Below are 10,315 nucleotides of genomic sequence, written 5' to 3'. Positions count from 1 at the left end.
ATATTTTATTGAATTGCTTTAATTGTAGGCACATGTGTGTGAACATACACATACCATGGTGTATGTGTGGAGGTCAGAGGACGACTTTCAGGAGTCTGTTCTTTTCTTCTACCATGTGGGCCCTGGGATTGAACTCAGGTCATTAGGCTTGGCAGCAAGCTGGCTAACCTGCTAAACCGTCTCATTAGTCAAATTCTCTCTTTTAGTACTACCATCTCTAACATCCCCCACACCCCAGTCAATAATTCACTCACAGAGGAAAGACATCTCGAACTTTATTAATAACCAACATTTTTATTAGGGCAGTTACAGTTGTGGAAACTGTACATTATACATTTTGGTTTTAAGGATTATAAATTAAGGAACCCACTGGTAGGGTTTTTCACAGCAAGAAACTTTAAATAAACAAAGTCATGTTTTATTAAGTACATTGGCAGACTTCATGTGCTGTCCAAAATGTAGAGTACAGTATAACAACCCATTAGAAAGATCCTTCATGGAAAATACAGCTGTGCACATTTTAGAAAAATACCCACAATTTGAGCTTTGTTTTAAAAAAGCTTATAAATCGTATATATTTATAAATGGAGCCAACAAGCTCACTTTATAAACATCCTTTAGTTCTCTGTTGCCCATTATTTTCAAAGCATTACACATTTAAATAAACACTTATTCAGATTAAATATTCTATTTCTTAAAAAAACAAACAAACAGCCTTCCCAGCATAAGGAGCTTCAAGGGTAGGAACAGGCAGGGAGACTATGCAGACGACAGACAGACTTAGTTTGTTCTTGAGTAAAAATGGACTCCCTAAAGTCAAAGCAAAATGTAAAAAATAAATATACAAGTTGTAATTTTATTTTCATTTGCTCTCTTTCTGCCTTCTTCTTTAATCCATATTGGTCATACCCAAGAGTCTCAATATATTGCACTTCTGGAGAGACCACCACTGGTTTACTACCCTGTAGGTGATGAAGCATGTGGTCCTCTCCTGTGCTATCAGGGGAGTGACACACACTGTCTCTGCAAAGGCCCCTAAGTAAGAGACTCGGCTGACACCATGATATCCTGGATAAAAGTTAGGAAGACTTCCCCCTCCACAAGGCAATGCCTTTAAGAGATTCAGACATATCTTTCCTACACTGATTTCTTTTTAAATAATTATTTTTTTATAAAGATCATGTAGTTTCCCTAGTTAAGCATGCTTCTCAGTAAATTATATAATAGAAAAAAAATCAACATCAGAATGATACAGGACAGCAAAAGACAAATATTTAAAATAAAACCATCTAAGTCTTTAAAATTTAAAATAGAATTACAAAACAACTTTGAAAAACACTGAAGGCAGAGAAGGGGCAGTGACTTAACAAAACTTTACTGTCTACCTGAATGCATTCAACCAAAATTCGAGCTGGGGGTGGGGTAGAGAAAGAGAAGAGTAGCTATTAATAGATCTTGCTTAACTTTCATGGGAATTAACAGAGCCACTGACAAGATTTTATTTGGTTGTAACATACGTCAGCAATGAAACCGAACCTTTAACCACTGATTACTGAAATCCATGCAACATTTTGACTACACTTCTTGGTAATATGTAGTCTTTCAGCTTGTAAAATGTAGCACCTGAGTGCGTCAACAATTCACCTCAATGGTGTTAAAAATATTTAATATTAAATTATTTCTTTGGAAGGTATAATACCTTCAGATCACTATATTTTAAAGATAAATAAATCTTTTATTGATTTAAAAAGAATAAACAACATGAAAACAATGTATTGCTATTAAAATAAACACTATATATTTTTTAACTAGTCTTTTGTTGTTGCTTTTCCTTGAGATGCAACCTGTGTCTTCTCATCCAGCCAGGATTGCGAGTGGAAGATGACTATGCGGTCATATTTAAATAAACAGCAAAAATGAGCAGAGTTGTGCACAAGCAAATGAAATATTCCCTTTCAGAACATTCCAGGAGATGTTAAAGCAGTAGGTCACAGCAGAAGACCTCTGAGTGATGCTGCTACCTACTTCTTCTAATGAGATAGGAGTGAATGTTGGCGCCATGCCCACTGCAACACAATCCTCAGACTGCATTCCTCTGGCAGTCTTCTCAACCCAGCTCCCTACTAAAAACGTCAGATGGTAAAATAGTAAGGCAGCTGTTGACTTCCATCAAAAAAAAAATTGCAGGTCCATACATTTCCAGTTTAGTCACACTCTGCTAGGACAGATGGAGTAGCCAACGCCAAGAACTTCGCCGGATGGGGCTGCTTCAGCAGATTTTAAAAAAGAATCATTATTAAGCTCTGCTTTCCAACATGGCTGTATGCTTCAGCTCCCAGAGGACCCCAAAGACACAAAGCATTCCTGAAGAACCTGAAAGGTCCTCTGGCTGAATTTTCCAAGTTTCATTTCTCTTGTGATCCCATCCCAATTCAAGCCTCCTTGCCTGTGTCTGAGTCTGACTGGGGTGTGGCAGTTAAAGGGATGAAGACACCAAGGCAGAACTGTGGGTTCAACTCCACTAGTTGTTATGACTTCACTGAAGAGTCAAAACAATTACAGCAATAGGTAACCATACTGAATCACAGTCAAAACTAAAGTGAAGGACAATGTCATTGTTTTAAAAAAGTTGTAAATTGGAATTGGAGAAAACGATGTTACTGTGATGTTTTATAGAAATTAAGGCTATGCTTACCTTTCCTAATTCCAATCAAGTGAGAAAGTGAACAAAAAGAATGGCCAACCCAATATTCAACAACATGACCAGGACAATCATGATGGAATTAGGGCCCTGTAGGAGAAACAGAACAGAGCAAGCACAATGTTTCCATGTCAGTATGGCTGCTTCACAGAAACCCATCACCAGAAGCAACTAGCAGAAATGCAAGCATAAAACATTGTGGCAGAAACTAAGGCATGAAAAAAGGTACGAATTAAAAACAGTAATGTTACATTTAGATGTTGTCACCATCCAACTTCCACTTAAAATTAGTCTAGATTTGAATTAAGTTTAAAAATGTCTTCAAGCTGGGTGGGGTGACACACACCTTTCTTTAATCTTAGCACTCTGCGCCGAAGTCAACCTGGTCTACACAGTGAGTTCTAGACTAGCAGGGCTACATAATAAGACCCATCTCAAATTTTTCTTTTTCCTGTAACAATGTACTCTATTCCTCTCCCACACTGGGAAGAGTCACGGGAAAGGAGCTGGGAGGGGGAGGGACTCAGCTGTTCTTAGGGAGTGAAAGGGTCAGAAAAGAAGAGCGGCCTCTCCTCAAGGCTGTCAGAAAACAATGAAACCAGAGCGTTTCATTCCTCCAAGGAAGAATTCAGAACACTCAGGGAGGTGCTTTTATTTTTACAGGGTCTAATGTAGCCTAGACTGGCCTTGAACTCATTAAGTAGCTGAGGATGACTCTGAATTTCGATTCTCCTGTCTGTGCTTCCTACTGTGCTGGAATACAGGTGTATAACACCCTCCGGTTTATGCAGGGCTCAGGGCTGAATTCAGAGCTTTGTGCATGCTAGGGAAATAAGCTACCAATGGAGTTACAGACTTAGCCCTCAGCTCAACTCTTCCTTTTTTCTGGACCTCTTTCTGGGTTCTATTCCCTCCTTCCTACAAATGGGAAGTTAAATACTTACAGAAGATAGATTTTTCAGCTCTAACTCTGTTTCTTGAATCATAACCAAACCACTGCAGACTCAAGTATATTGAACCAACAGTTGACCCCTATTTCGACAAATCTTACTAGAATAAATACCAGATAATCCAAGGTCACCAAGCTTTTATTTGTAAAAGTAAACCTTATTTGGCCTAGCTATTCAGGCTTGGTGGTACCCAAAGAATCTGCCTTTAGAATTACAAGATGTTGGTATTTAAAAAATATTATTAAAATAGCACACAATTCTTAAATAGTAGTGTTCTTCTAGAATGCTTCTCTGTCAAATGTAAACTGACTTTTGAAAAGTTTATTTTTATAAAACTTTTTTGCCTAAATGTTCATGTGTTTGTGAATGGGGGGAATTTACTGGTGTGTGTGTGTGTGTGTGTGTGTGTGTGTGTGGTCTTTGCATACATCACAGCCCTGCAGAGTACTGATCTGTGAGAAGCAAAAGAAGTAGTTTAGTTGAATAGGACTCAGTAGATGTTTAAAACTTCAAGAGTCTGACCTTATGTAGTTTATTTTAGGCATATTTAAACACAGCACAATTTGGGAAAAAAAAGTTCTCTGGAGACAATTCAATACTTAAGATTTGACCATGTCAAACTCTTTGTATAAAGGACATCTTTCACAAAAGATGAGTTCTATGGATTAACTGAGAGATCAGCTGAAGATAAAGGTCTGAGGCGGGATCTAGTGTGGTCTCAGCCACATAGTGCAAAGGTCATGTGGGCTTTAACCACATCTGTCTCCAGTCTTCTGGAGAGAAAAGGGGATATATAGCTATACATCACTCTTTAAAGAGACAGCCTGGGTGTTTAGCATTCCATGGTCCCCCATTGCTTATTTATGAATAAAAGGGCCTCTGTGTCATCTACATGTGCCCATGTGTATGCTTGGTCTATGGATGCCAGAGAGGGTGTTGGATCTCCTGGAGTTATGAGCAGGTGTGTGCCATCATGTGGTGTTGGTAAGGAAACTTGGGTGTTCTGCAAAGCAGCAAATACTCTTAACTGTGAAGCCACCTTTCCAGTCAAACCTAATAGTTCTAATTAAGTGTACCAAAGGAAGCAGTCACATTCTAAGAACCAAGTTAAGTTTGTGTGGAAACAAGGTTACAGGAACATTGATCATGCTTTCTCTGGTGACAGGATTGAACAGGGAAGTCTGGTCAAGTGTTCATCTTCCAGGCTGGGGCTTAGCTTAGGCTGTCTATCCCAGACTGAAAGACATCCTACTCCATGTGACCATGGGTCGCAGCTCTCTGGTGGAGGTCACAGTGCCCTGTTCTTTCTGTCATAACACTTGTCACAGTCTATTGCCATCTGTTGCTGTATTGTCATTTTCCTACCTAGTCTCAGTGCCACAGTATCAAGGGCTTTGACTTTTTCCTCCCTGTGTGTTCACTACCTCTTTAAGTGCTGCTCTCCTCAATGTTTAACAACACAGGAGAAATCACTGCACTGAAGAACAAGTGCATTGTTAGTAAATTGGGGTGTGGGGAAGAGAAACAGCCCCCACTTCTTAAGTCCTAAGTACATAGAAGAAAAAATAGTGTTTAAATGCTAGGCAGTAGACTAAGCATCTCTAAGTAGATTATCACCTGTTTTTATTTGTTCTACCCACAAGATTATTAGTTCCATATTAGAGGGCACCATGAGGATAAGCATATTAGAATATTTATAAACTATTTATGAATCCAGGTTCTTTAGAGGCAGAATTAAATATCATACTGTCCACTGGGTACTCTAGGCTCTTTTCTCTATCTCTACAAAAGCTCAGACCTTAGTTTAAAAACAATTTCTAATGAAGATATGCAAGGTAACATTGTTACCTATATCTTTCAATTCTTAGAGAAACAGAAAATCTTACTAACCTCCAACTATTCAATAAACAGGTGAGTAGTCATGGTGGTTCATGCCTGCAATCTTAGCACTCTGAAGGCTGACACAGGACAAACGCTATGAGCTCAGGGCCAGGCTGGTGTACAGAGTGAAGACAGCTGCAATAAATGGTGAGTTCTAATCTATGCAGCTTCTCAACCAGGGCAAACTTTAGATGTAGAAACTCATAGAGCTCAAAATACTAGATAATGTTCAACATCTCATCTGAGCATAGAATATATGCTATGGCTAGTCATGCTTTGGTTAGACTTTATTTTTAAGTGTGCAATTTGGGATTATGTCAGTTCTATGGGGCTGGTACATTTAATTCCTCCCCAAGATAATGGGTACATAAAGGATAGAGAAAAGTTTGGGTGAGAACAAACCTGTATAAAGTTCAGGGCCAGGGAGGATCCAGGACATAGAATCACAGCGTGTCTTTGAAAACAACATAGGTCTGTGTACTACAATGGCAGAATGCCTTCCTAGCATACCCAAGGTCTTAGACTCAATCCCAGCCAAAAGAAAAAACAAATTTAAGTCCCAGGTGAATCTTTAATTTCCATTTTGTAGATCCCAGCAAAATGCTGTGAGTTTACATGAACTCTTTTGAATTGATTAGTACTCTAGGCTTTATCTTGGGTTGAATTTAGTAGCTTAATTATATCTCTTCAAAGTTTTGGCCTGCATTTTATTGAATTTATAATGCAGCATCAATGACTAACAAATAAATGCTTTATCCTGAATGAAAACTACATGTATGTGTTTCCTACTCAATGCACATATATATTTATCCTGTATACGCTCTGATACATATTCATATTCAGCCTACCAGTGTAGCCCCACTTATGAAGCTATTGTTGAAAATCACTCAGGAAAGATGAGCATAGACCAGCAATGGGAGGCTCTAACAGCCACCAGGTGAAAATGATGGGGTGCTAGGTTTAACTGGCAGGTACCGCTCTGTGACCTCAGTTTTCTTTAGACACCTTGCACAGGCTACTGGGTGAAAAGCTTTAAGGTAAAGTCCCATAAATAAGGCTGTGGTAGTCAGGGGTGGCTTAAAATGGCAAAATGAAGAGAAGCTTAGTCCTGTTTCCCCAGACTGATTGGGACAGGTGTGATGGGAAGCAGCAGGAAGGCAGACGCTAGTACACATCAGGAGAAACCTTTGGTCATTTAGAAAACAAAACAGAGGATGACAAATTATGAGACAATATTCTGCCCATGTTAGGACCGCAATCTGCGGAGCCCATCTTCTCATGCTTGTTAAGATTCCCCTAAGATTCTCTTAGGGGAACTAAGAGAATCTGTATCTCAGAAGATTTTCTACATTTTCTAGATACTTATCCAGGCTGAAAATAAAGAAATAGAATTTATTGAGCCATTTATGAGCTATTTATACTTCAACTAGTAAGCCATTGATAGTGATAATAACCATGCCCTTTGAGCATTAACTTCCCGCAGTCCTGCATTAAGAAGGTAACAATTTCCCCTGTAGTTCACACAGAGTACTGGCTGATTAATTATGGGTATCCTCTACATGCTTGCTTTTTGTCGGTGTTTTTATGAATTTTCAATGGTTCATTATAAATGTTGAACTTGCATAGTGCTCTCCATTGTTCAGAACAGCAGGCAGCACTCCACTGTTTCAATGGTCATTCACCAACTATTCTAAGCAGTCATGTGTTACTACCTAGCTCCAGGGAAGAGGGCTGGCACTAGGAATACCAGGCAGCTTCTCCATGCTATTAGGAAAGCACCATTTTCTCATTGAGGCCAGTCAATCTGACTCCTCAGTTTGGAATGTCATTCAAGGGGAATGTAGGGCACACATGCAGTTTGGGTTTTGATCACTAAGCCTGAGTTGGAAGATGCTTGTCTTACATCAAGAACCTATACAAAATACCCAATAGGGGTAGGGAGTGGGAGGGAGAGCTGTGGGATGAGGGTGGGAGGGAGGTGGTGACTGGGGGGGGGGAGGAGTGGAGATTGTGATGGAAAGTGAATTAAGAGGAAACAAAAAATGCTACACATTACCAAAATCTATGCTTTTTCTAAATACAGTGGCAATACACAGAACACAGTACTACTACAGAGAAAGGTTCGTAGGCAACAGCAATATTGTTTTCCTTATCACAGACTGATGAGGGGAATATAGGGCACATAATTCCATAGCAGTATGTGGGAAATTAAATGTCCTATTGGACAGACAAAGATGCAATGTAGTCGGAAGGGCACTGTTTAGAACCACCCCTTGTTAATCAGATAAATGGATACTATATATACAAGAAGCCCTATTCATTATAAATATTCAGGTTGAATGTCTAATAAGAACTGATTGTTTCATACAATGAGTAGTGGTGGAATTATAATAACAGTTAAGGCATATCAATGTTTAAACATTTTACAATAAATACTAAATATTCAATCATCTTAAAAATTAGCCTGTCTTAAAAGCTATTTACCTCCACAGAAGTTGCCTCTTACAACATTATTAATATAGTTGGATCTGATTAAATTATACTTAGCTAATGAAAAAGTAGAGACTAAAAAACAATATTATATAGAGATATTAGTAAAAATTAGTTTAAGTTACTTCAAAAGATGGACTGTATTTCTTTAACCCTATGAGTAGATGGAATAAAATTAAGATAGTCTATAATCTTGAACAGGATTCCAGAAATGCATATTTTTCAAATTACCTGTACCATCTAGAGTCTTACTCTCTGAGTTGTATTTCATAGTGAAAAGGACCACCCAGAGACATATATGACCAAGATAACATACAATTTATTTTAAATCACTCACTTAACTAAACGGTTCTTAAAAAAAAGATTGGATATAAACTCTACAGAACTCAATAAAATCCAAGTTCCATATAGTACTTACCAAATTGACCTCATGTCAAGGCACACGTAGTAGACATTCATCAATAACACAAAGCTTACTGGCCCAAACAAATTAACCTGTTTAAGACTCATCAACAATGGCTAGCATCTACTAGACAGTTGAATCTAGGAACATCCGCATCTGGAGATGTATTATAAAGTAATTATGTTGTTGTAAAAGTTTTTCATTTGGGAAGAAAAATATTCTTGCTGCAGAGCCTGGCTCATTAAGTAAAATACAAATTACATATTTATGAGAATTTACAATGGCTGCAAGTGATGTTCTTTTGGATAAAGGGCCAAAGGAAGGCTTAGAATTCCTAGTTGCTATGCAGAAAGGTGCTAGCTGTGGGAACTTGGCCATGTTTCCCTTCTAAGGGCCATTGAGTAGGTAATTAAGTTCACCAAGACATATTGATAAACACTTGCTAATGCATGACAGGGCTGGCCAGGTCTGAGTCCTACCTGAATTGTCTGCAGTGGGTGGCTGAGTAGGCACAGGATTTCTGCTCAGAGAACTCTTTGCTATCATGAGCTACAAACATGTTCTGTTCTACTCTAAACAACTCAGTGAACTGAGGATCTTTGTCCAGATATGGTCAAGATATAAAACCACCCACCACATACTGCTCCCTGAACAAACCCAAGAGAAAAGCTCATGAGAGACTTACGGAATTGGCTTCTTTTTCTAAAGGAGGGCAGGTATCATTGCTTGCTGTATTCTTTGGTATAGCAAGTTCAGACTTCTTTGCTTTTGGCTCAGTTTTGCTTTCTTTGGCAACTGGTTTTGTCACAGATTTAGGGGGACTCCACTTGTTAGGTGACGGTCTAGGTACCAATGCTGAGGAAGACTGGCCAACTCCGCTGTCATCCTCCCTGTCTTCTGGAGGATGCTGGGGCGTGTTCAGTTTAACATAGTAGCCGTGATACTGAGAGTGCAGCTCCCCATTGCTGGGGTTGGGGACATAGTGGCGGCCAGAGTACTTGGACACGGTTGCTCCCAGTTCCTTTGAAGGAGCCTTTGACATCAAGGGCTTATTGACAATGGCTACCACTTGTTCCTCAGCCGTGTTCCTTTTATCGTGACTGAGTCTTGCCCCTGAGCTGGGGTTCTGTTTCTTCATGGACTTTGGGGAGGAAGGCTGGGGAGAGTGGCTCTGTTTGGGACTTGCCTCGGGAGACCTGGGGGGTGTTGTACCTTTGCGATAAAAATGAGGCGATTCCTTTGGTGATGGAGGCTTTTCTGGGACCTTTTCTTCTGGATTTTCTTTAATATCTACCCCCTCTTGAAATCTTTGTTTGATATAATCAGGACCTGGAGGAAAGGAACAGAAAGGAAAGGAAAATGATAAAAGAATAAGTTGTAAAGGATTTCAACCTAGGTGATTATCATTTTCGCTAAATGAGATCAGTTTCCTCCCTCCCCCCTTTGAAGATACTTATAAGGTGTGAACTTGTTTCAGTGTGCAAGGAAAGGATTATTATTGAAAAATGCTTTTAAAACTTGCCACTTTTTATAGTATACTGATACTATAAAAGATAGAAAAAATGTACTCTTCTCTAAAATTTCTAACACTTTTTACTTGAAGAACATGGTTCTTTGGCATGAACTCATAGAGCAGAACTCACGTTAGTCAAAACCCAACAAAACTCATTTACCCCATATAGGTAGGATAATTAAAGCATGAACTTGCATAAAGAAATAAGCTTATTTTTGTCTGATTAACTGTTTAAAGAGATCTGCACTATACAGGGAGAGCCTGCTAAGAGGCTGTTTATAATCATTGCTGAAACTTTCTGGTCAAGAACAATGTTTGTCTGGGCTGTGCTCTTTGGAACAACTTCTGCACAGTAGGGACATGATACTAGCAGTGGC

At 39.1% G+C, this 10,315-nt stretch overlaps 1 protein-coding gene across 7 annotated transcripts in view; it reads right to left on the bottom strand.

Annotated features, from left to right (window-relative positions):
• Jph1 (junctophilin 1) overlaps window positions 1–10,315 on the bottom strand; it is a 106,936-nt gene that overhangs the window by 13,989 nt on the left and 82,632 nt on the right. For 2 of the 7 annotated variants that reach the window (XM_006237723.5, NM_001106630.1), the window contains exons 4-5: window positions 9,111–9,754; window positions 2,696–2,791 (exon numbers count right to left, since the gene is read on the bottom strand). In XM_006237723.5, the coding sequence (XP_006237785.1) occupies window positions 2,711–2,791; window positions 9,111–9,754 (725 nt within the window). In that variant the 3' untranslated portion in view covers window positions 2,696–2,710. Of the gene's footprint in view, window positions 1–258; window positions 2,595–2,695; window positions 2,792–9,110; window positions 9,755–10,315 lie in introns of those variants that run through there. The other 5 variants (XM_006237719.5, XM_039109388.2, XM_006237721.5 and 2 more) reach the window with 5 other exon arrangements.

The sequence above is a fragment of the Rattus norvegicus genome, chromosome 5 (assembly GCF_036323735.1).
Source record: "Rattus norvegicus strain BN/NHsdMcwi chromosome 5, GRCr8, whole genome shotgun sequence".
Lineage (NCBI taxonomy): Eukaryota > Metazoa > Chordata > Mammalia > Rodentia > Muridae > Rattus > Rattus norvegicus.
The sequence above is the reverse complement of the archived record's forward strand: the minus strand, read 5'-3'. Positions and strand labels throughout refer to the sequence as shown.